At 45.0% G+C, this 27064-nt stretch overlaps 1 protein-coding gene across 5 annotated transcripts; it reads left to right on the top strand.

Moving 5' to 3' along the window:
- Positions 1-196: 196 nt before the first annotated feature.
- Positions 197-26171, top strand: LOC101164875 (uncharacterized). 5 transcript variants are annotated; one of them, XM_023951803.2, is made up of 9 exons: positions 197-323; positions 6291-6528; positions 6679-6737; positions 8609-8811; positions 11149-11765; positions 13275-13484; positions 13570-13693; positions 18808-19041; positions 24440-26171. In XM_023951803.2, the coding sequence occupies exons 2-9, from the start codon at positions 6295-6297 to the stop codon at positions 25006-25008; spliced, it is 2250 nt and encodes a 749-aa protein (XP_023807571.1). In that variant the 5' UTR covers positions 197-323; positions 6291-6294; the 3' UTR covers positions 25009-26171. The 5 variants fall into 5 exon arrangements, with proteins under 5 accessions (XP_023807571.1, XP_078801100.1, XP_023807574.1 ...); XM_023951806.2 differs by having other exon boundaries at positions 287-414; positions 11152-11765; XM_011486662.4 differs by having other exon boundaries at positions 287-414.
- Positions 26172-27064: the final 893 nt, after the last annotated feature.

Here is a 27064-nt window from a genome sequence, read left to right as displayed (position 1 = left end):
TCTACTAATAATAATTTGTTTCCACTCTGCTCTGTTCTTCTGCACCACAATCTGCACATGATTGACACCTGGTGGTTCCTGGACAGCATAGCAACAGGTCGCGAGTAAAACGCAATGACCTGCACATCTCAGCAGCCTAATTTATAATCATCACGAAAAGATTGAAAACTGAATTATATTGCAACTTCTAAAAATGAAAATAATAAACAATTAAATCCTGCCCTTCTGCTCCGCAGCGGAACGTTCGGTTCAAGCGGAACCAAAAGCTCGCGCGAGTGATTGTCTAGACGGACGACAGAGGAGGCGGACTGTCTTTTGTTTTTGTAAGTAATGTGCTGGATCGCACAGCCTTTCCCAGAGTTCACTGACACGTTTGGGACGTTTGGCAATTTACGCTGCAGAAACGCAAACACCGTAAGTTCGAGATCAGCTTTGTTTCGGACCAGACCGTAAAACGGCGCTTTAAAAACATTGCCTGAAAGAAACCACAGTTGATGCATAAAAGACGCATGCGCACGGCTCGGGGGAACATTTGGGATTTTTAACAAAGGTATTAAAAGCTTTTTAGGATCATTATAGAGGATGGGTTCTGCTGAACTTCGGCTGTGAGATTGTGTGGGCCGGCGCGGAGTTTCCCTGCGTGACACAAACGGCTTTCTGACAGAGACGTGCAGGTTTTTTGTAAAAACTTTATTAACGAATATTGCACATTCAAAATACCAAATACAAAACTCCACACTGTGTGCAAAATACAATTTTCGCGTTCGGAAAATAAACAAAAATGAAAATAACCATGGAAATAACAATGTCAAACAGGTTAGGCAAAAATAACAAAGGCAAAGGAATCTGTTAAAGTTTCATTTCAAAAGAGACCATGTTTAACACACTTTTATTTCAGACTCAGATGTGGTTCATAGAAAAAGATACAAATACAGTATACATAATAAAAAGTAAAAAGATATAAATTAAAAAGAGTATAATCGCTGTATCCAGTGTTTCCTCAGGGCAGAAGTGTAGCGGCATGAGCTTCTTTTGGGATCAGTCAGAGACATGATAATTGAGTTCTTAGATTTGTCCAGGCGTTCCATAAGGCTGTATGTAAGCTTACGCAGTAGTGGGGATGTGAGCATCCACAAATAGCTGACTGGCTCTGTACCACCTTGGCACCTGTAGCAGAAGCCTAAAAGCATCATTATAGGCCACTAAGAATTTGCGGAATGTCCCACGTCCATAGTTCCACCAAAGAGGGGCCGTATACAGAGGAGTGCAGTGAGCTCTGAACAGCGAACACTTCACTTGAAGAGAACACGTACTGAATTTTCTCATCAGCATGTTTGCCTGAGCATAGAGTTTACAGTACTGTCTCTGAATGTCTCTATCATCCCTCCAATCGTCAGTAATGAAATGTCCAAGATATTTGATAGATGAGGTTTGCTCCAGAGTCGTTCCACAAAGCTTAAAAACAGGACAGTTTACATTTCTGTCGTCTTTGGTCCTTACAATCATTACTTTGCTTTTAGAGGGATTGTAGTTTATATCAAAGTCTCTGCCATAGTCAGAACAAACTTTTAAAAGTGTTTGTAACCCAGCACTGTAGGGGCTAAAAATGACAAGGTCATCAGCATACATAAGATGATTAAAGGTTTGACATCCAACAACACATCCAGTTTTGCACAGATTCAGATTAGTGGATAGGTCATGAATATACACATTGAATAGAAATGGAGAGAGGATCCCCCCCTGTTGAACACCATTGCTTACATAAAAAGGCTCTGATAAGACATTGCCCCATTTGACTACCATTGTTTGATTAGCATACCAGAAAGCCAGGAGTCGTACAAGGTATTTGGGCACTCCTCGATTGATTAGCTTCTGAAAAAGCTTGAGGTGGTTGACCCTGTCAAATGCCTTAGTGGCATCAATAAAACACAAAAATACAGATGTATTCAAATGCAGGTATTTCCCAACTATTTCATGTAACGCGTAGATACACATATCAGTGCCGAGACTTTTTTAAAAACCAAATTGATTCTCACTTGTTAAAAGATGCACTTCGAGTCTAGTCAATAAAACATATTCTAAGATTTTTGAAATGTTGCTGGAAAGGGCAATCGGTCGGTAATTCAACAGACTATTTAAACTGGCAGTCTTGTCTTTGATGACGGGAATCAATACAACTGAGAGAATTGAATCAGGCAAGACTCCATGGGTTAAAAAGCCAGTGAAACACATGGCCAGCAGGGGCAGTAATTTAAAACTTGAATATTTTAAATGCTCGACTGTGATGTCATCTAGACCACATGCTTTGCCTTCTTTTATCTTTGAAATTGCATCTTGAATCTCACTTGCACGAATAACCATAGTGTCAGTAAGATCCACGTTGTCAATAGAAACTGCATGACTTTTTACCGAATTGAGCAGGTCAGAATAATGCTTATGCCATAAATCAGCAATGTTATCAGCACCACATACACCTTCAATGTTGGATGGCAATGAAGTTTTACGGTTATTCATAGCATTGACCTCCTTCCAGAATTTATGGTAATCATTATTTTGTAGACCTCTGGCCAGAGAGTCTGCTCTCATCATGTTTTCTTGCCTTTTGATGATGCAAAGTGAATATTTGAATCTAGCAGTAGTCATTTTCTTGCTCTCAAATAAAGCACCTTGTCGAGGTTTCCCAGCTTCATGCCAGAGTCTGAAAGCGTCCCTGGCTGCAGCATGAGGTTCAGCTACAAAGTCATTCCAGCCTGGCTTGACAGTCCAGCTTTTAAGACTCCTGCTTCGTAGGCAAAGACTACTATCTTTAACAGCTTTGACTATATTTTCATAGAGTTTACATAATTCAGCACAATGAGTAGTATTTTTGCAGTTTGGATCACAGCATGCCAGTGCATCCCTGGGTAATTTTACAGCCTGCAGCTGAGCATCGGTGGTTGCTGTGTATTTATTGATGTCCTCATTTGTAACTTTGGACCAATCAAGTTTATCTGTAAGATCGTTATTTTCTTTCGTCTCAAGAGATGGTATATTTGCCACATTTAAGGAGAAGACTACTGGTATGTGATCAGAGGTAGCCAAATTATACAGGATTTCTATGTTTCTCAGAGAAGCATGAGCATCCACAGTACAGATACAGTGGTCCAGCCATGAGGTGGAATGCCAGGCATCACTGATATAAGTAAAGCTTGTATCTGGGAGAAGTATTCTACTTGAAAAAGTGAGATTATTTTCTTCACAGTAAGAAGTTAAATGATTACCAAATATTGATGAGTCATTTGAGAGATCAGTATTAAAGTCTCCTATAACAAACACACAAGTGGAGCTGCTATCCTCAATAAATGCTTTTATGAATGCTAATTTCTGCAAGAATTCGTCCTCCAATAGATAAGACTCATAGGGCATGTAAACATTTAGAATTATAAATTTCTTTTCATCAATGTTAATTTCCAAGCCAACAGCCCAATCAACATTAAGTCTCACAACATTAACAGCAGCATCATACTTAACATTCCAGAGGATAGCCACGCCCCCAGGAATTCTACCTCGAACGATTCTGGTGCTCAGATCAGTGGTGGATTCACCAACACCATGGAAATCCACATGTAATGAGTTCAGATTGTCCAAGTCCTGTTTGGCAAGCCAGGTTTCTTGCAAACATAATACATCACACTCATTCAAAAGCTTATCAACGACATAGCGACTGGATTTATCAGCAACACTGTGTCCAGTACGCAAGCCACGCGTATTATATGATACAATCCGCATGATGTTTTGTTGTCAAGTAAGATGACACAAGAGGTTAGGCGCTGGTTTCAACTGCTCTAACAGCTTTTTGTTATTTTAATGGAGGGTTTTATACTGTTAACATACAATATCGTTTCTTTGTGGAAAACCTAAAATACTGATTTTTTGTTAGCATATTTACACTTGTGCATAAAGTATTTAGCCATAATTATAGATTAACGACGTATATTTTCTCTGCATTAAATCTCCCTTGTGTAAAATAGAGACATGCAGGTTTTAACAGACTGTTATCTATAATTTGACTAAGAACAGATGCTGAACAAGAAGAAGCACAATTTTCATTAGTTTGACATTTATTACCCCCAAATCTAGGACATTAATAAAGATAAATCCAAATAACAAACAATGTTTATAGCGGGTAATTCCAGCATTTGCTGCAACGACAGCTTCACAGCGATCTCTCATGCTCCTCATCAGCCTCGTGATGAGGTTCTGAGGCGTGCTACATGCAGTTCTGTCGGGTCACTTGGGGGTCCGATCATCCAGTCTCTGCTTCAGGTGGTCCCAGACTATAGGGTTCAGGTCAAGGGTCATTGCTGGTCAGACCATATAAGCCACTCCCACTACCTGAAGTCCAGCTGTGACAATTCTGGTACCGTGTGGTGGAGCACTATCATCCATGAAGAGAAAGTTTGGGGTGTTCTGGTGGACTTGGGGGATGATGATGATGGTTCTACTGTGTCTCTACTGTGAGACGTTGCAGTGACTGGACCATCAACTATAACCCCGATGAGGGTTTTGCTCCGACTGGAGATGCCTGTTCAGACTGTTGCTCCTCCTCCACCCAAGTGAACCCTGGTTGACCACGGCGTGTTGCTCACCTTGCCTTCTTGACGACCATCATTTCTGTGAGAGGCGACCCGACACTCATCAGTGAACGGGACAGTAGACCCTTGCTGCATCGTCCAGGTCACATGGTCTGTACTGCAAACGTTCACGGCGGTGTCTTGGTGTCAGTAGTCACCTGAAACGGTCGTCAGTCATTGTAGTCGGTGGTGAATGGTTTGTCTGGACTCCCTAGTACCCCTCACATCTGGTAACAGGGCCTGCAGCTGTGTGGCGTTTGCTAAACCCTGTCTGAGGTCAGAGGTCATTAGGTTCTGGTCGTGGTTGTGGTCTGTCACTGGCGGGGCTCCACTCCACTATCCTCCACTGTCCTAACTTATTGGGAGGAGTGTGTAGGGCTGTGACGATAACCGCATCACCGCAGTGATGGTGATGACCTCATCACCGCACTTTTTTTACGCACTTTTTTTTTTTTTACGTTTTGCATATGGTGCGTGTTTGGAACTATAATAAACACATTCATCTTTGCTGATAATTTCCTTTTTCTGCTAGTCCTGTGTTCAGACTTTCTTTCCTTCAGGGGTGGGCAATTCCAGGCCTCGAGGGCCGGTGTGTCTGCATGATTTCCAGATACTCTTGCCCTACTCATGGCTGATAACCTGGTTCAGGTGTGTCCAGCCAATTAGAACATGCCAGAGCAGGGTATACTGGAAAACATGCAGGAATGCGGCCCTCCGTGCCCACCTCTGCTTCAGACTGTTGTCTCCTTTTCTCCCACCGCGTGTGCTCTCAGTCGCGCTGCACGTGGCTCCGTTAACACAAACAGGCGCGCGCTTTAAGAAGCACACATCCTTATTCTACAACAGAAGTTTCCGTCTCGTGAGGAAATACGACAAATTTACTGCTTTCTAATTATTAATTTCCATTGTATTCATTTCCATTACAAGCTGCGTGCGTTCCTAAGTGCGCGACACGGCCGCCCACCGGAGGATTTTGTGTTGGGGGGGTTACTGTCCGCCTTCAATCCGTAACACCAAACATGAACGCGCGCTGTTAGATTTCCATGAAAATCACTACATGTTTTGTTTGGGAACTATTTTTTGCAGCGTAACGTTACGTGTCTGTATAAACAAAAGCGGAGTGTCCTGCCCCGCGTTCTTCATGGGTGTCAGGCTTCATGGCAACCGGAGAGGTGACAAAGTGTCTGCAGTCTGTTTATTAATGGGCAATAAATAAAATTCTGAGAAGATGTCTGTACCAGAGAGCACAGGTGAAACTTGCGTGCAGCTCCAGAGCGGCCCGCTGCAGAAGAATCAACACACACCCCCAACACACTCCTATTCCTACACAAGACGCTCCGCGCTCACACACACAGTCAATCTACAACACCTATAGTTAGTTCACAAGTTAGATATGTAGTTGTTAGTTGTTGTCATTTGTTGTCATTGTTGACAAAGAATAGTACGTTGTAACTGTATTTATTTATTTCCGATGCGGCCGCCGGGGGATTTTGTGTTTATTTTTTTTTTGGGGGGGGGGGGGGGTGTTAACCGCGACACCGCGCCCCCTGGTGGTCCACATCAAAATTCGACAGCTCTAGGAGTGTGTTTCCATCAGCAGAATTAAAGTTAAAAAGGGTTCAATCATATCTCCAGCAGAGCCCCTCCCTGTTTCAGTGTTTTCGTTTTCCTCTGCAGGTTGATGGCCTGTCCCAGTACCCCCTCCCTGCCTGAAATCATCACCCTTCTCTCCTCCCTGCTCCCCTGTGGCTTTGCTGTAGGGCCCTCCCGGCACTGTGGGGGCCGTCTGGGCCTGTGGTGGGTGGGCCAGCCGCTGAAGGCTGGGTCACTGCTGGGGAGGGAAGAGGACACGACCCCCTCTAGTCATCGCTCTGCCCCCGCCCCTTCCAAAAGTACAGCATCACAAATAGGGGAGGTATGTCAGAGCTGACACTCAGGCACACACACACGCACGTGCACAGATGTGCACACACGTGCACGTGCACAGAGTCTGTGTTCATGTGACGGTCCATGATGCAGAAAAAGCAGCTGTGAGAATAGCAGTTCTGTCTGCTTGGATCTGCAGGTCCTGATGGGAACCTCAGGAACTCCTGAAGCTCCGCCCCAAACGGCCGTGTGGGTCAGGTGAGGTCGCTCCTTCAAGTAGAAGATAGATGTGTTTTAAAGAGTATAAATACAGAACAAGCACGAACCGAACCACCATGGTTTCATACAGAATGGGTTTGCTGTCTTGACTGAACAATGACTCAATAGTTGCAGAAACTGGTAGAAACTTAAGTTTGTTGGCACGTCTGAACAACGTTAAGACAGGCTTTTATCATCTTAGACATTGCCAGAGTCCACCCATTCCTCTCTCTTGCCAGCACAGAGGTGCTGATGCATGCTTTTATCTATAGTCGTTTAGATCAATGTAATGTAATGGGTATTCCAGAAGGCACGTTTAGACCATCCTGAACTCTGGCTGAAAACTGCCTGAACTTGCTTACTCTGGGTATGTCGGTTCCAAAAGACTGGATATGAGTTAGACCTGAACCAGGTTGAAATTTCATGGTTTGGACATGCTTTTTCACAAAGGACACAAAATCACTGATGCATATAAAGGAAAGGATGCATGGACCAAGGTATGGTGAGAATTTGGATGAAAAGAGTAATGAAGATGAAACATCTCTGGATATTCCAGCATGACAATGATCCGAAACACATCACTATGGCAAACCAAGGAGTGGCTTTATATTAAAAAAAAAAAAAAAATTCAAGGTTCTGAATAGTTCTAGCCAATCTCTAGACTCCATTCTAACAGAGAATCTGCGAAGGGTGATGAAAGTCCTACCAAAACATCATCATTATAATAATAAAACATCACATAAAACATCACAGCTCTGGAGAGGATCTGCATGGAGGAATGGACCAGAACAGCAGCTGCAGTGAAGATCTATAGGAAACCTTTGACCTCTGTCACTGAATCCAGGCTGCATGTAGGTAACAAAATGGCACACCGATATCGTCTTACTGATGAGCTGTTGCTCTCCATCCCCAGAATCTCCATAACACAGGACCTCAAACAAAAACCAACTTCATGCTAAAAAACGAAGCCAGGTCTCCAGCTGTGATCAATTGACATACGAGAAAAGAAAATTTGTTTTTGCTGAAAAGCATAAATTGGATTTCCATGTCCAGGTTTTGTGTGTTTTTTCATATTTGTAATTCAAATGCTTTTGACTGGATTTGTTCTTATGGAGAGCCAAATCTTTTGGGATATTCAAAAGTGTTTTTTTTAAATATAAAATAACATAAAAGTAAAATAATGTAATTTTTAAAAAAATATTTACTTTATTTCTTACTTGTATAATTTTGACAGGATATTGTTTTAGTGAGCAAATTCTTATGTTATTTAAGGTATAATTAGATTTTTTTAAGAACAATATTCCCGTCTGTTTTCATTCATATTTATGTTAAAAAAAAGTATGTTCAATAAAAGTGTATCCTGTTAAACCTTCGACCCAAAGTGGGTTTTAGATCTTGGCCCCCTGTGCAACTGAGTTTGACACACCTTCACTAAACCCTGCTACAAGAACAAGACCAAAAACACCATTTCCATTGGAGTGGTTCTTTGATGGGTTTTCTTTTTCCGGTTCTAAATGTATGGATTGACTTTGGAGTGAGATGCTTATTTAAAACTTCAATTGGAAACAACACATTTTTTTGCTCAAAATCCAATTTTTGCTCTCGAAAGTGATGCCGAGGCTTAGTCTGCCTTTAGCAGGACCGGCTCTTCTGCTGCTCCCTGCTGTGCAGGTCCTGATGAAGCGCCGCCTCAGCCTCCCTGATGGCGCCGTGAGGGACCATCAGGGAGCGCGGCTGAACAGATGAAGATGTCTTTATGATGATGTCTGTTCCTGAGACCAGCGTTTATGGCCTCACTCTTCTCTGCTCCAGCTGAGCTTCATCTCACTATTATGCTGATGACCCCCTCCTTACCCTGTATTTTCCCTCAGCTTTGCCTGTCAGGTGCAGTACCCAGCTCAGCAGAATGTGGCAGTGCAGTGCGCGTGTGCGCAGGAGTCTGGAGGTGTCTGCACGGCCGTGCGTCTGCGCGCGTGTCGCGATATCCAGGCAGGGGCGGAGCTGCTGATCTATGGAGACCCTGAGGGCAAAAGCCGGACCACAGGCCTCTCTGGGGGCTCCGCCGGACTCAGAGGTGCCGCTGCTTTCGCTCATGTCTCCAAAAAACATGAATGTACAATTATGACTTTAATGTTTAACTATTTAATGTTGATCTGAACCCCCAAAACAGTAAAACTGTCTTCAAGTGAGCAAAGCAACCTGCCTAAGATGAATGACAGTTGATCCCTTCCAGAGCCGATCTCTGGTCACTGCGGTGCCAGTTCAGGCTTCAGAGCCAGACGGCGTGTCCCCTGTCAGCAGGTTTCTTCACTGTCGACTGGAAATGTTTGTTTACAAGTACAACTCACTCTGTGAGTAAAAAGGTGTTTTCTGGGGATCTAAAGCTCCCCCTCCGATGGTTTTATAGTGGGGAGGGTCTCTCTCATCAGGTCCAGTGAACATCTTCAACACTGGAAACTAATGAAAGCTGTTTATTTACAGTGAAAAGAAACTGACCGTCTGTCATCCTATTGGTTGGTTCTTTTGAACAGTGAGAAAGAAAAACGAGAAATCCACTTTAAAGAATTTGTTTACATTTATTCCGGTTTCATTGAAGGAAATAAGTATTTGATCCCTCTTACTGGAAAGATTTGGTACTTTGGAGCAAAACCCTTAGTATCAGCACAGAGGTCAGAGGTTTCTTGTAGTTGATAAGCAGGTTTCTGCACATATCAGGAGGAATTTTGGTCCTTTCTACTTTACTAAATCATTCAGATTTGGTGGCTGTTGCTTAGCAACTCTGGGCTTCAGTTCTCGCCAAAGGTTTTCTAGAGGATTGAGATCCAGAAACTGGCTGGACCACTCCATGACCTTGATTTGCCTCTTTTCAAGCTTTCCTTGGTTGTCTTGGCTAAATGTTTTGGGTCATTGTCCTGTTGGAAGACCCATCCATGCTTCTTGTGTTCGTCTCTTGTCAATGTGCGCAGATGTCCGTCGAGGGTTTCGGCTGACGGGTCTTTTGGCCGGACGGACCCAGAGGAAGGGTTAAGTTTAGGATTACGGTTGAGGTTAAGATGCTTTCGTGGGGCAGGGACGAGCAGTTTTAATCCGAGATCTTGGGTTGTGATTTTGGCGACGGGTGTGACACAAATGTCTGGCAGCAGGACAATTTTAGCAGCCTGGCGCAATTTGTTACTTCAGAACCAAATGGCTGTACCTTAATGTCATGCTAACATTTCTGCGGCATCTTCTTGTGCCAGGCGTCTTTTGGATGTCTGTCCGGTGTTTGGACAAAACCCTCTTTCTGCAGAACCATTGTTTCTGTTCTTGAATCCTTTAGAACCTGGAGGAGCTGGAAAGCGGCTTCAATCGTATCTGTGTCGCTAAAGCCTGAAATGTTTTCATCTGCAGGCGGAAGCATTGTGGTCCATTTTAACTTAGATTTTTGACTTTTAATCTGTTTTCAACCATCATTTAGTGTTAGTGGAAAAAAACCCTTCTCTGTTAAAAGATGTGGATTTGGCATAAAACTGCTCATGGGGAGCTAAAGGGAAAGTGGTTTGCTGTGTTCATAAAACACCTTGAACATGGGTTGTTTTCAGGGGTCACATGACAGATTCCATCTTTCTGATTTGGGGACTTTCATCGGCTGTTGTGAGCAGGAGCGTCTGCCTCATACTCCAGCAGCAGCAGCAGCAGCAGACTGTGGACGTCCCGACTGCTGCACCTCTCAAACTGAGCTCATTATTCTTAAATGCATCTTCAAAACGATAAGAGGCTCTAAATGAACGATGAAAGACGGGAAGCTGTTGATTCCCACAGGCAAGCGCCATTGATGCATCAATAATTGGATTTAGAAAAGAAACGGTTAGAGATGGGAGGATTAGAGATGAATAACAGAAGCGATTCATCAGATCCTATGGAAATGATCCATTTGAGAGGCAGAACGTTACGTCATTGTGTTGCTGATAAGGAAGGCAACAATCGTCATTTCAAAGTTTAAGAAACCATTGTGAGAAGGCAAAGATAAAGTTGAAATTGGCTTAAATCTGAATGCTGCTGAAACTAAAGGACAGAAATGACAGATATGTCCTCCATCATGAGAAAAATGCTAAAAATAAACATGTTAAAAACACCAAAAACACCATTTTCATCAGAGTTGGTTTTTGCGGTAATCTGTGGGATGCTCAAAAAACCGTTGGGTTGAAAGATCTGTTTACTCCAAACATTTTCTCTGTTCAATTGTCTTCAATTGATTCGTCACGTCTTAAACATGACACCCTGGTCCTTCTGTGGGGTCTGATACTAACCTGAAAGCATTGGCTAATCTAACACAAACATGTTTGTAGCCCTTTTTTTTTAATTCAAAGAAAGACTGGACTGTGTTTTTTGTGATGACTGAGCACGGATTCTGTCTTTTTTTCTGGGACAGAAGACGTTGTGAGGTTTGTTCACGAAGTTGACCCTGAAGAAAAGGAGAATCTGAACAGGCAAGAACATGAGGAGGAGAAGGAAAAGTGTAAGACTCCTCAGAAACAACAGCCCTCAAAGAGGACTCATCCACTCCCTATCAGGAGGAGGAGGAGGAGGAGGGCGGCGGCCTGGCGGCAGGACGATGGGACACACGGAGCAGCAGATCCTGCTTCTGTTGGACTCAAGGATGCTCCCAGCCCCGCCCCTTCTATCCGCTCCAGCTCCCGGCTGGCTGCTAAACCGCGACGAACCCACTGTCTCACCGCTCGGGTGAGGTGCACCCCCATCCAGCCTGACTGTTTGCCAACAGCGGAGGGGGGGGACAGGAGTGGGAAGCCAGCTGTTTCCTCAGAGACTTCCCAAAAGGCCGCCTCAGCAGCTCCTCCTGCTGAAGACGCGCTTCTGTGTCACAGAGGAGTCAGAGAGAGACGCTACAGCTGCTCCAGCTGCGGGAAAAGGTTCTTCCAGGTGGGTCATTTGAAGAAGCATCAGTTCAGCCACACTGAGGAGAAACCCTTCAGCTGCCAGGACTGTGGGAAACACTACACATCTGCAGAGAGCTTCAGAGCCCATCAGGTACGGCAGCCGCCACATGCGTGGGTCACACTGAAGGTGATGCGTTTTGATGAAGGTCATCGGACATCTTTTTGAAGAATCACATGTTCTGCAGAAACTCACTGCTGCCAATCTTTATGCCGCATTCACACCGGATGCGATTTGTGCGTCAGAGTCGCTGAGTTTCAATCTTAAGTCTCGTACAGACGCGATCTGAGGTCCTGCAATGCGATCAAACACAATCGGGGACTCGGCTATTCCCTTTTCAGTATATAAATCCAGTATGGCAGCTCAATGCTGGGATTTTTGTCCTGAACTTCCACCCATTTTCCTAACCCGCTGAGGTTGCCGGAGACTGTCCCGGTTACTATTTGGAGAAGGCGTGATACACCCTGGATAGGTTGCCAGCCTGTCACAGAGCCCATGGAGCTGGAGCAATCGAGCCCACCCGGTCGGACCTGGTCCCAGGAGCGCCGCCCAGGGTCCGGCCGCAGAGCCCCCTAAATATAACACTGTAATGAAAAGATGATCTTCAGTAATCGTCAGGAGAGGGTTCATTTCCTGAAACATCGTTTACAGTAAGATGAAGAATCAGACATCTTCTGCACTCTCTATTCTATAGGGCTCCTTTAGGACTCATGTACCACGGTTTAACCAGGCTGTAGGAGGAACCGAGCAGCTACAAGTGTTCCTGTTTATAAAATGTGGCTTCCGTCCATACCGCCATCGCAAAACTCCCGTTTAAGTGGCCATTTCCGATTCAAAGTCTCTGTAAATGCATATTTCCGGCTTCTGCATTCAGAATTCTCATGTTCACTCGTAGCTACGCAGGTTTCTACGCCCCCCTTTTGGGCTCTTCGTACAGCCATTGAGCACCTGTTAGAAGTTAAACCAGTTAAACTTTAACCAATCAGGGACTCGGATTTGGCAGTGACGCATGACGTCCCTTTTAATTCACGGAAGTGCCAAACGTTGGACAATTGATTATGGGGGAGAAAATGATGATTGCGGTTTATATCCGGACACCAAATCTTTCACATATCAGAATGAAGCTGAGAAAGAAAAAGTCTGGAGCAGGACTCCCCAGAGTTACACTGCTGGGACATTTCACACTCAGCCTCTTCCGACCGTAGGTAGCGGTCAACAGTAGAAAAAGAAAAAAAGAGGGAGAATCTCCTCCCTGCTTCTCCAGTCTGAACACACACCTTCACAGCGATGAAGCAGGGATTGTTTAAAGTCTGTACCTCTGATAAAGATAAACCGTTTCCATGTAGAAGATCTCAAGCTGATCTCATTACCTGCAGTGTCATTGATGGACCTCCTCTAGTTGACTTTCCATGTGTGCTGGTGCTGTTTCATCAGCGTCTGCTGGGGTTTGGTGGTCCTCACTGATCCACGTCTCTGAGATTTTGAAGGAAATCTGTTCTGACTGCAGGGAAAAGCTTTCATCACAGCTTCTCCACGTTCTTTGCATCCTGCTGCAGAGAAGCAGCAGCAGATTTTCTCACATGCAAAGCTCTTTCCTTGCAGTTGAGTCACCGAGGGGAGCGGCCCTTCTCCTGCTCTCACTGTGAGAAGACCTACGGCCTGAAGCGGGACCTAAAGGAGCACATGGTGCTGCACACGGGAGAAAAGCCCTACATCTGTGAACAGTGTGGCAAAGCGTTTGCTCGCCGCCCCTCCCTACGAGTGCACCGGCTCCTGCACTGCAGCAGACGCATCTACCCGCAGCCCCCAAAGGTAATGTGGTGTGTTCAACAAGGAAACTGGAGGCAAAGAAGGGAGCAAAATTGAAGCTCTACTGCCGTTTGATCTGCTCTTCCAGCTTCAGTGTCCCGTCTGCAACAAGCTGCTGGCCAACTCCGGCTCCTTGAGGAACCACATGAAGCTCCACAGCGGACAGAAGCCTCACAGCTGCCAGCACTGCGGGAAAACCTTCAGTCAGAAAGGTGAACTATGGACACTGAGGAGCCCTGATGTCTACACACACCAAACACACACATTGTAGCGGATAGTGCAGTGTATGATAGGGGTGGTGCTGTGGTTGCGTTTTGCTCTTTTAGCTGCTTGGGTTAGGCGCCGGGGCTGGCCTGCGGTGGCGAGGCTCCGACTGGGTGGTGGGGGGCTCAGGGGTCCTCTGGGTCCTGGCTCTATCCTTGGCCCGCGTCTTGGTGTCCGGTACCCGATGGCCCTAATGGCTGCCGCCGGGCGGCGGAGCACCTCTGTCCTGTGGCCTTGCGGCCATGGCGCTGAGGTTGCTCCCTGGTGCCTCATCTGCACCTGGTTGGTTGGGTGGGCAGTCCCCCCCGTGGGCAGTCCCCCCCGCTTGGGCTGTGTGGGTCCCGTCGCCAGGGGTGCTATGAGTCTCTTGCCCCCTCTCCTCTGGTCTTGCCGGTCGGGCTGGGGAGGATCTGGTTCCCCTTATGATCACATGGTCCACTTTGGCAGTGCGCATGTACCACCCCATGCACGTGCACGTGCACACTGGCACACTGCTCCCTGTCTGCTTCATCTCTCCTCCTAACCCACAGTGTATTGATGGACAGATGTCTTCCACTCATCTTAGTGTCAGATTTTCACCTTTGGATGTAATCATTTGCCTTTTTGCAGATCTAGTATAAACGTTTCACAACTTAAAATCATAACCTACTGAAACTAGCAACTCTGTACTTGTATCCTCTCACTCTCTCCCACTCTCTCTTTTTTCTTCTATCCCCCCCTTCACCCCCCCCTTCCCTCTGTTAAAAAAAAGAAAAGAAAATATAAATAACATGTAATAAAGAAAAAAGAAAAAAAGGAAAAATATAGGGGGTTGATACAAAGACACACCCTGGCTATCCAAAGATGCATAATCCCTTATTGTGATAGTAAAACCTGTCCAACACAAATGACCCCCAAACGATAAGTGCTCGGGGGCCTGCGACTAATGATGACGTCACACTATTTGATTGGCTGTACGTTGGTCCGAAGACGTGTAGGATAGTGATTGGTATGGATAAATTACGGTACGATCGTAGGAGAAGAAGTTCTGAGTTCCATTGCAAACAAACAAAGCTCTGATAGAGCGAGATGATCTTCTAAACGTGCTTTTATTATTGTCATGATTATTATTACAGTTTTTCTCAGTCGCTTTAGTCCAATTCTCAGATCAGAATTGAAGTTTGCAAATACGTGTGTGCATTTCTCAAAACAATTTGTACAAACAGCAAAACACTATGGATTTCTTGCTAAAGCCTGTAACTTGCTCAAAATCTTTAGTTCATCTCTCAAAACGCAAGACATGTGACAACTTGGTCAACCATTTTGCAGTTAATGACTTGTACGATGAACTAATGACTAGGTGTTTTGAGGAGTAAGACTATTGCACAGTGAACTATATAATACATTTTGATCAACATGACATAAACAATTCATAATGTAGCAAAGAGCAGAGAATTGTACATAATCATTTGCATGGATGTACCAAAGCAATTGCAACTTGTTCAAAGAAGTGAGAAACTGCTTATATGATGTGCACAAGTGACATCATGGTGTGAAGATTGAACAAATAGTTTCGGGAATTTCATTCTGATCTGAGAATTGTACTAAAGCGACTGAGAAAAACTGTAAGTGCATGTTCGCTTGTAGTTTTTAAATCCATGCGGCCAGTGCCTGACTACTGGAAGAACGGACCCGGAAGAGGTAGTTAGGATTAAGTTAATAGGTGCTAACCACATTTAGCCAATTCACATGATTGTTTGCACGTTTTTTCAGGACTGTTCATGCAAAAGCCGCCTCTGCTAGCGCACACACCGTCCCAAAGCCGCTTCTCTGCTTGGAGATACAAATCTCCCCGGAGACACGGTTCTCCTGAGTCCGGGAGCTCGCTCTCGCAGAGCAGCCGGATGTAACAATATCATATAATACGTGACAAAGCACCCTCCACTGCTCGCAAACACAAAGCTACCAGGTTCATTCTAACAGCCACACATCTTTTTACAAAGTGGGTTGTGGCAAAATCTCTCTATAAACATTACAAAGAATAATGTCAGACACAACCTATGAGGGAAAAGAACTTTAAGTTACAAAAGGAAACGTGAAATGACAATAGGTAGAGCCCGAGCAGATCTCCACGCTACGTAGTTTGTCCAAGTGGGCTACCGTAGTGTGACGTCAGCATTAGTGTCAGGCCCCCGAGCACTTATTACAGGCCGAACAGTTTTGGTACCCACACCGGGTACCAAAACAGAACAGCCCCCCCCCCCCCCCCCCCCCCCCCCCCCCATCGTGAGAGTGCTGCATATTTCCTGTAAATGGCAATAATCCAAGACATGATCACATTTTTAGACTGTTTTTGTTTCATGCAAACATGAATCAACTGGAGGCGGAATCAGGAAAAAACGTGCTTTTTCTGTCAATCTGCTCTCATTTAGTAAATCTGTCCTTGTTTTCAGGTTTTATTTTGATTTTACAGTTAGATGACATCAATGTTACTTTTATGCAATTTCCTTTCCTTAGAAAAAATCAGGAAATAATTTTCATCCAGGTGGTTCAGACGACTGGCTGACCCCCCTCTTCTCGTAGAGGGGTACAGGGGTGGTGACTTCAGACTTGGAGCATCAAGCCTCACGCAGAAAATCTGTTCCAAGGTTGTGTCTGCGAAAAGTGGGAGGACGACCAATCTGTCTCAATTCCTGAAACAGACACTGTTGAGGGCAAGAAGCGTTTGTCTTTATGAACGCTCAAGCTAGCGCTAGCATCTGCTGCTTTGTTCTACAAACATTTTTACAGCTTGTATTCGGGCTGCACGATATGAGGAAAATTCCCTATGTTAATGATCAATATTGCAGTGACGATATAACTCGCGATATATGAAAAAATAGCAAAACAACGAAAAAACGTCATTTCTTTTTCACTGCAGTATAGTTTAAATAAGAGTCAACATACCTTAAATTAAGCTCCAAATGAAAGTAGTCTGCATGGTAGGCGAGAATCTAACATAAAAGGGCTCCATCCGATTGGTCACATGCATAAATGGATTAAATTGATTGGTTAAATACTTCAAGCTGCCAAAGGATTTTTTTAGCACATTGAATGTGTGTTTATTGCGATTTTCGCCGTCTTTTGCGATATACATATTGCACAGCTTGATATCGCAATCATGATACATTTGCGATTTATTGTGCAGGCCTAGCTTGTATTTAGTTGAACTCTGTGTTAGAGCCAATTTCCAAAAAGGAGATGTTAAAATGAAGCAGTTTGTGTTAAATATAGTCCATCATTTGTAAAAAATCTGAGATTTTATCTTTTGGCCATGTCGCCCAGCTCTAGGGTCCAGAGAGGAACTGTGGTTTTGTGTAACCCTTGTGTTATCCTAGGCACTTTAACACTGGGAATGGGGTCATCTAGACCCACTAGACAGTGCTCTGAACCTTTTTTCTTCAATGATTTGTGATCTTCACTGGTGTCCATGGACTACAAGAAATCTTTCCACCTTTATCCACCTTTGTCATGGTAGGGAGAACACGTTAATGTAAGGGTGGGGTCACCTGGACCCCATAGGATAGCATAAGGGTTAAGGACGTCTGGAGTGGCAGAGAAGTATGTTAGAGCAGTGCAGGACATACTTTACTCCTCCTGCTTATTACAGAGTTAAGAGAGGAAGGTCTTACTGACGTCCCAGGTTCTTGTGTTGTCAGACACGATTATGTTTTGTTCACATACCTGACGTGTTTCGACGGACGTCGAAACACGTCAGGTATGTGAACAAAACATAATCGTGTCTGACAACACAAGAACCTAAAAAGTCAGTTAACAACACAGACACTATGAACTTTATTGAACTAATTAGAGGATGGTCTTGTTGTCTTATCACAAAAACCTTCTGGGGGTGTTTGGAGTTTTTCCTCAGATAAACCATTGAAGAGTCTCGTCACATGGGGGTTCAGCTTCCTTAATGCAAACATTGATACTGTGCAGTGAAGTGTCAGGAGGGCAACTGACAATGAGTATGAGTCCTCTTCATCAGCATGTCCTTTGCTTTATTTTATTTGTGTTTTTCCTATCAAATGCTGTCTAGACGGCGTCCTCGTTCTGCTGAAGGTGTGACAATCACCGTCAAGGCTGTCTCTACTGTAAGAACGCTGTGGAGGAACAAGACCGTCCGCTCGAAAGGATCCACTCCATGAAACGCATGACGAACATTTAAACGTGGAAAGAATGTCAAGCTTTGCTGATCTCATACCTTTCTTTCATTTCACAGGCTGATGAGACTTTTTAAACCTTTCAGATGCAGAAAGTCATGTTCTGCCATCCCGTCCCTATGGCAACAGCCATCAAACTGTTGAACACAATAGCTTGACTGAAAGAAAGTGTCTACTTACTTTCTATCTGTCCATGAACAGCTGCAGCTCGCCTGACTCAGGAATTTGCTCACCGCCGTCCTGAAAACTCAGCAGCTTTACTTAAACATGAAACAGTTTTTATAATATTTATAAAGTACTTCTGCAAACACTCATGCGTCCCAAGGTCTTTAGAGAAAATAGATCCAAATTCCTGAGCAGTAATAGGAAGAAAAACAATCAGAAAAACATTCACAATGTGAGAATAAGAAGGAGATACAGGGCATTTTAATCTAAAAAGCCTAAAACTGAGCTTGAACTGCATCAAGAAGCAGCTCTGTAGTCAAGGAGCAAATATGGATTCATCCAGACCTCCGTCTTTATGGTTCTGGGCGGCCGTGATGCAGCAGTAGGGCGGTCAACCCATGATCGAAAGATTGCAGGTTCGATTCCCGCCTTGCACGCCCATGAGTCGATGCGCCTACCACCCTGCCTCTGGTGGTAGGCGGGCGCCTGTGTTTGGCAGCGGAGCCGCCACCAGTGTGTGAATGTGTGTGTGACTGTAAAGCGCTTTGGGCCTCGTAGGTAGAAAAGAGCTATATAAATATACGCCATTTAACCGAGATCCTGGTTTTAGACGCTAAATGGTTGGGAAAAAGATGTCTGTATGGCTGAGAACATGAGGGATGTGTGATGAAACATGGATGGTGACATGCTCAGTCTTAGTGTGTCATCTGTCCCAGGTAACCTGGAATGTCACTTGAGGATTCACAGCGGAGTGAAGCCGTTTTCCTGTTCCGAGTGCAACCAGTCGTTCTCCCAGAAACCTGATCTCCAGCGGCACATGTTATCCCACACCGGAGGGGGGTTCCTGTGCAGTTACTGTGGGAAATCCCTACGGGACCCCCACAGTCTGAGGTCCCACGAGAGACTGCACACTGGAGAGAGACCCCATCGCTGCTCTGTGTGTGGAAAAGGTGACTCCTGATCTTAATCTAATACACCGATACACCAGCGTTCCAGTATGGTTCTGGAGGTACAGGGTTCATGTTACCGGATCACTTTCTGTCAAACGCTTCAGCCTCCAGGTTCCTTCTGTCAGCATGTACTAGTTGAGGCGAGCGTGCCATAAATTCAGTTTCAAGGTCGACTACGATCAAAATCCTAAACTCCTCCAAAGCATGCTGAAGATCCTGGTTTCACGAAACCAGCAGGATCAAGCCTGCAAAACTGGGATTAAGGAAATGTTTCAAGTTTTCCTTTCACCTCCAAACAGCATTCCCAGTCCCGGTCAACCCCTCCCCGCCACCATAAATGGTGTTGACAAACGCCTGGGGCCCCTTTTGAGGAGAAGGTTGCTGTAAGGCTGATTGTCTTCCCAATGAGTAATGCTTAAAATGGGACAGATATGAAACCACAATATATGGTTCCATCATCAGGACCAAAATCAACCTCCTAATGATCCTTATTATCAGTATGACTGTAATCATCAAATCAGTCCAAACCAGTTTAAACTGGTTTAAACTCATTCAAATGATCGCCTAAATAAACCATTTGAAAGACTCACTCTGAAGAAAATGGTGTTTTGGTGTTTCTAACATGTTCTTGTGGTCTTTTTCTGATGATGAAGGAATATTATCAGAATCCGGATACAGTGGGGTTTGAAAGTTTGGGCCCCCCAGGAAAAACGTTCTATTATTGGACATAAAGAAGCCAAGGAAAGATGGAAAACACCTTCAAAAGGCAGTACGGATAAGACATTCTTGTATTATGTAAGGCATTATTTCCATCATTTACCCTTTCAAAGTAAATAAAATAATGGCGTGTGCAAAAGTTTGGGCACCCTGCAGAATGTATAGCATGCACCGCCCCCTTTGGAAAAGCTGGGACCTGACCGTGTCATGGATTGTTACCAACCATCGTCAGCAAAGACCATTTGGTTTCAATCTCAAAAATGTGAAACAATGTGAGTCATCTGACTTTTGCCCCAACAGTCAGCATCATGGGTTCTTCCCAGCCTTGGCCCTCAGGGCACATTGTCCTGCATGTTTTGCATATTGCCCTGCCTATGTACACCTGATTCAACCCATCATCAGGCTCTGCATCAAAGGCAAGTGTGTTCCAGCAGGGTTGGATTGAAAAAATGCAGGACAGTGTTCCCCGAGGACCAGGGTTGGGAAACACTGGTCCAGAACACTGAAACTGTTGATGCTCACAGAGCAGCACAAGGCTATAAGGAGATAGCAAAGCCTTTTCAGATGCCAGTATCCTCTGTTCGGAATGGCATCAACAGGAACAGTGGAAGTTCAAGCAAGATCTGGAAGACCAAGAAAATCTCAGACAGAGCGGCTCACAGGATTGTGGGAAAAGCAAGTCCAAACCCTTGCTTGACTGCAGGATCCCTCCAGAAAGACCTGACTGACTCCGGAGTTGTGACACACTGTTCTAATGTAAAGAAACTTTTTGGCTAGAGTGAGCGAAGATATGCTTGGAGAAGAAAGGGCACAGAGTTTAATGAAAAGAGCCTGTGTCCAACTGTTAAGCCATCCGGGGTGGATCCATCAAGCTTTGGGGTTGGATCACAACCAGCGGTACAGGAAACATTTTACGAGGAGAAGGAAAAATGGATTCAACCAAATTTCAGCAAATTTTGGACGCTAACTTGATGGCATCTATGAAAAAGCTGAAGTTGAGGACAGTACGGCTTCTACAGATGGATAATGATCCTGGACACGCCTCCAAATCCACGCTGGTAAACTTTAAGAAGGTTTGGCCTTGGCCTTCCTAATCATCTGACCTCAACATCATTGAAAATCTTTGGATAAACCTGAACAGAGATGTGTGTGACAGACATACCAGAAGTCTCAAAGAAGTGGAAGACTTTTAGAAAGAAGAATGGGTCAAGATACCTCTAACAAGAATAGAGAGATTCTTGGCTGGCTACAAAAAACCTTTACAAGCTGTGATACTTGCCGGGGGGGGGCGTACAAGGCACTAAATCTGCAGGGTGCTCAAACTTTTGCACACGCCATTATTTTGCTTTCTTTTATTTTGAAAGGGTGAAATGATGAAACTAAATGCTCTTTTTTTTTAAATATTACAAGAATGTCTCATCTGTAATCTGATGCCTTTTCAATGTTTTTTACATCTTTCCTTGGCTTCTTCATGCCAGTATCCTCTGTTCGGAATGGCATCAACAGCCATGAGTGTCCAAACTTTTAATCCCCAGTGTATATAAAGTAAGTGTTAATCAAGCTCAAAATCGCATTTCTGAGTATTTCTTTATTCAGATAGTTGTGAATCAAGAGAAGACAAAAAAATGTCATTTGGAAAAAGATCCCATAAGCTCCCTGCTCCAAGCTCTAAGCAACAGTGAAGAGAAGAGGGGGCGGGGTTGCTCTGCAGCAACCGTCTGCCCCACAACTCAGGGGCAAATTTCTAATGAACTACTGCCACTCTGCTGAAACTATGTCCTAGACCAGTGTTTTTCATCTAGTGCACCATGGGAAGTTATTCACTTATGCCTTATTGGTCTATAAAAACATGTATCATTGCCAGTTAAAGCATTGAACGTCAGCTGTGTTCATCCAGACAGGTCCATGTTCTCACTAAGTAGTTAGGATAAAAAAAGATCAGAAAATACTTTTTTTCTTTGTGTTTATTTGATTTTTTTTTTATTCAATTTCTTGATTTGTATTCAAGACACTTCGTATTACGATTTTGCTGCAACTTGGGTCAGCTGGTCTCCTTTGGGAAAACGTCCAATCCCTTGAACTGTCTCCACCAATCATTCTTGGAGGCTTAATCATAAACATCAATCTAACCAATCAGACGTGGTTAACGACCTCCCTTCTTGGTGCCGCCACGGCTCATCAAGCATCTCAGTTGCGACAAAAATAACAGCTAAAGATGGTGTTTAGCGGTGTAGCCCTGCCAGATCCCATGTCAGACCGCGTAGAAGGTTCATAAAGCTATAAAGATCAGAGACACGAGTGAGACACGGCGGTGTCCGAAATCCCACTTTAACCCCCAACTACTAAAAAACTATGTAGTGTGGGACTATGTAGAGCCCTGGGGCCTCATTTATAAACGTTGCGTACGCACAAAAGAAGGCGTACGCCACTCTCTACGCAATAGTTGAGATTTATAAAAAGCAAACTTGACGGGAAAATGTGCGGTCCTTCACGCAAGCTCTGACCCAGGCGTACGCACAAAAACGGGTGAAATGAGAAACGGCGACGCCGTCGGCAGATGGAAGAAACACGTGAATGTGAAAATGACAATCCTGCCTCTCAGAAATAACATGAAGACTTCACAAAGCAAGTCTTACAATTAACAGCCTACACGAACACCCGTTTGATCGATCAGCAGTGAAACAAACAAAACAATCAAACGAAAATTACAACAGAAATTCAAATGAACACTTATTTGGAAAAAGAAAAGTGAAATATGTTCTGCAATATTGGCATGTTGTGCAATTCATCCTCATAAATAATATAGTTAACAGAACGAAATAATGTACAAAACTGATATTCTCGTCAGTGTGTCCGTCTGGAGGAGCAGACAAAGGTGTGGGCGTGCGGACGGACGTACTAATTATCCACTGGGGAAAGTTGTTTTCATATTAAAACATTTCTTCATAAGCTATGGAAGTATGGTATTCATGCATATGCCTTTAGTTTGTTTTATTTTTGATAAAACAATGTATGGCGTATGTCTCAATCATTCAGAAAGCAACAAGAAATTACATTTGCGCGGAACAATTTCCCATTTCCACGTGGATTATTACCGACATCCATCTGTAGCTTATAAAATGCCCCATCACAATGCGTAATGACGCACAATGGCTGATCTTGCGCTCTTAGAAGATGTGGCAAAATGGAAGAATTCGGAGTGAACGCATCTTTAGACAGCAAGAAGACTTGCTGGCAAACGAGGACGAGTGGCTTATGAGCCGGTTCTGACTTCCTCGAGCCGTCCTGTTGGACCTCTGCGGGCTTTTGGGCCTGGCGTTACAGAGGAGCACTCGGAGGAACCACGCGTGTCACCCGGTGCATCTGGCGCTCCGGTGTCCCCCCCCCCCCGCCCCCCCCGATGGAGCGCTGTAGCCTCACAACCTCGAATGTGAGGCTACAGCATTTACGGCGTCCGCCACCGTTTGCCGCTCACGTGCCTTTTTGGCATTAGTAATGTCCACACTGTGCCCTCCAAACAACACTTTTCTCCTCTTTTCCACCTCGCCAACGATAACTTTTACTTCACATTGAGTGAAGTTACGTTTTTTTGATTTCCTCTCGGTGTTTGCCATGGTTCCGCAATCAATGAATATTCATTTGTGGGCGTTTCACGGACTATTTATGGACAAATATGGGCGTGTCATGAAGCCGCAAAAAGCTGCGCTGCATTTAGAATCGGTTGTGATTTATTAAGGGAAAGATGCGTAGGATGTGCGTGCGCACGGTTTTATAAATCCGAATATTTCTTTGCGTACGCACGTCCTATGTTTCATCCGTACGCCACTTCTGACGCAAATCCTACGCAAAGTTTTATAAATGAGGCCCCTGGATTTTAAAAGCAATGCGGACTCCATGCTCACTACTATTTGTTTTAAGCAGCGAATATGACATCATCGAGTTTACAAAGTTAAATTTGAACTGATATGAGCGTCTTGTGAAGAACATTTATGAATCCACTGTGTTCTGAAGATGAAAACGTTGATGGTTTATTAAATAACTACATTTAAATAAACCTTTTTGGCAAAAATTGTTCCGATACAATGCATTGCATCGGAACAATTTTATTTGCAAATCTAGTGAGCATTGTTGCACCCTGGTTTTTCGCAGAGACTTCTGGGAAATTTCTAGGACACTGGATTTTGGAATTGTAGATTGGGACAGAACTACAAAGTGGCGAGTGAAGGAATTTGGACATAGCCTCAGTTATTTTTTCACTACATCTCCCATGATTCATTGGGTTAATGTGACAGCCTCTCTTACTGCGCTGCTGTTAACGGCCATGAGGCACAATAACAGACTTGAGTTGATCTTTTTTACATTTTCCGTTGCTTGTGTGCCCCGTGGTGTTTGTCAATGAAAAGTGGACTGTGGCTCAGAAAGGTTGAGAAACACAGCACTAGAAATACATTGAGTTGTTTGGATAAAAACATCATAATCATGATTAAAAGATCACTGAGAATTCTCTGATAATCCCTCAAAAGATGGTCAGGGTGAGTAAAACAGTAGTAAGTAAAACAGGCTCAAATGTACTTCTGCCATTGGCAGATTAAATATTAGACTTTCAGACACTGCAAACCCTCAGGGTTTCAGACCACGTCCCTCCCATCTCCAGCTCTAACAGCTTCTTTGTTCTCCTCAGGCTACACTTTAGCCACCAAGCTGAGAAGACACATGAGGTCGTCCCACCTGAAGGAGAAACCGTACACCTGCCACTGCGGCGCCGCCTACACGGTGAGGCAAAGTCTGCTGAGACACCAAGCTCAGCACAGGACGTCTGCAGCGACTCCCAGTGGGGGGGCAGGGGCCCCGGCGTCAGGCTGCGGTCACCAGAAGCCGGTCAGAGGGAGGCCGAGGAAGAACCTCCCCAACCAGGAGAAAGCTGAAGTGGAGGAGGAGGCGGAGGTGAAGCCAGGGAGTGTTCAGATCTCCTCCGAGGGGGAGGGCGGCGCTGCAGGCGGCGTCCGGCACGCCCTTGTTTACGTCCACACAGAGCACCTGTCCGCATCGGCCCCCGCCTCGCTGCTCCTCAGCGCTGACGGTTCGGTGACCACAGGGCCAGAGCCGGGACTGGTGGAGGTGCTGATATCGGAGAGCTCGGAGCAGTGCATTGTGGTCCAGGGGGAGCAGACGGTGGGGGAGCTGCTGATCCTGGAGGAGGACAGTGGCCTCTGCTCAGTGGCTCAGACGGTGGAGATAAACTCAGCCTGAATTCTGAGCGGGGGCACGCCACCATGACCACGCCCCCACTTACCCCCTTATCCTCACTCCTCTCTGAAATCGAGCAGTAAGCTTGACTATAAGGAGGGGGAGGATTAACCGAACTGTTGTCAACGTTGGGAGGCGGGTTCAGTACCTCCTGCTGGCTGCAAAGGACATCACACCTGTTCTAGAAGCTTCATGAAGAATGACTTTTTGGAAAGTTCTGCCCAAAGCCCTGCTCTGTTACGTGTTGGATTTTTGAAAAGGTGGAAGTTGCTCTTAAAGGGAGCATCCCTGCCTCCCTGAGCACATGCATCTGACAGGAAGTGAGCAAAGCTTCAGGGAGGTGGGTGTGAAAGAGGGAGCGCTGTGTGCCGATGGTCTGGTAAAGATGAAGCCACGCTGAGAAAAAGGTCTGAAACCTTTGAGGACGTGAAGCAGAAAGGGGCTGCATCGCATCAAGTTTGCTCTGAACGCTTGAGGCCGTCTGTGTTCCAGCAGACGGCTGCAGAGCAGGCCACAGGAATTCCCCTCTCTGCAAAGAAACGGCCCCTTCACTGTTAAAGGACACTCTATAGAAAAGCAGCATCAGTTTTGGAAAAAGAAAAACCTTTTTGCAAACATGTCATTTTCTGAATCTCTTTTTTACCGAGTGTCAGCTGATCATTACCTTCAGTGGCGTCCTGTAAACTTTGGTGAGGAGCTGAATCTCACCTATTTAAGCCTGATTTCCTGTTTGGTCTCTTTGTTTCTGGAATCTTCCCTGAGCTCAGATCTTCAGGATTAAAGCGAAATGACAACAGGAAATTAAATCTTAAATGTGCTTTTGTATAGAAATTATTTTTTGTTCTTTCTATGACAAAAACACTCAAACTGGGGAACTTGGTTGTTTTTATTCAAACTCCTCCAATTTTATTTTCAATCAGCATGTTTTCCTTCTTATTCATCTAATCAGTTTAAATCTGCTGAATTGCATCGATAAGATTTCCAAACTCCTGTCTTTCCATCAAACTGTCTTTGTGTCTGTGAGACCAGCCCTTCCTGACCGTCTTCATCGTTTTAGTCCTGAGAAAGTCTTCCTCAGCTTTCAGAGGGAAGCTTTAGAAAGTGCAGAAGACGAGGCATGTAACTGAAACATGTTAAATAAAGATTGACAGAAATGTGAGAGTCAACACCACAGTGTCCCTGCAGGGGAAAGCGGGGGCTCAACGGACAGCCGCTGGGGTCGTGTTCAGGGGGCTGGAGCGGTGCTGGGGGAGCGGGCTGGTGCCGGGATGCTGGGAAAGGACGTTCTGTCCTCAGGGTTCCTGCACACGTGTGGGAATGAACACGCTTCCGACTGAGGCAGCGTTTCAGCTCCAGCTGTGTTCTGGTGTCAACCACACGGATCCAAAACGCAGCAGCATGTCTTGGCAGATGAATGACGAACTTGTGCATAAAGACTTTGTCGGTGATTTGAAGCAGAAAGCGGAGCTTTGGGTCATGCAGACTCGCTTCCCAACATCTGAACAGGAGGAAACCAGGAACAGAAAAAAGACTCTGAAAAGAGGAGAAATAACTTCAAGGTTGGTTTTTGCCAAAAATAAATCCAAAGGAAAGTCCTGAACTTCTCTAAACAGAGATGAGTGACAACAGCTGTCTCAGCCTGACAAAGGAGTTTTCAGGAGGACCTGTCCGTCTCAGGTGACTTCAGCCGGCCTGAGTGACGGAGCTTTAGTTAGGGGGGGGCTCTGCCGGAAAACCCGTGGTGGTTTATATGAAAGACCTTTTTGAGCCCAGCAGTTCATCTATATATGTTGGGAATCCTCTAAATTTCATGAAGTGAACCGATTCTCCTAGGAACCATGAACTGGTGCCTATCTGGACTGGAGACTTGGACTTGAACCCCAGTTTAAGTTTCCTTGGTTTCCAGGACATCATGGGTGGCCGTGGTGCAGCGGTAGGGTCGTTCACCTCAGATCGAGGGATTGTAGGTTTGATTCCTACCTTGCCTTGCCTCTGGTGGAAGGTTGGCGCCAGTGTGTGAACGGGTGAGTGGGCCTGTGACTGTAAAGCGCTTTGGGCC

The sequence above is a fragment of the Oryzias latipes genome, chromosome 3 (genome assembly GCF_053564925.1).
Source record: "Oryzias latipes strain Hd-rR chromosome 3, Olatipes_Hd-rR_3.1".
NCBI classification, from domain to species: Eukaryota; Metazoa; Chordata; class Actinopteri; order Beloniformes; family Adrianichthyidae; genus Oryzias; species Oryzias latipes.
This window is presented reverse-complemented; position numbering and strand designations above follow the sequence as displayed.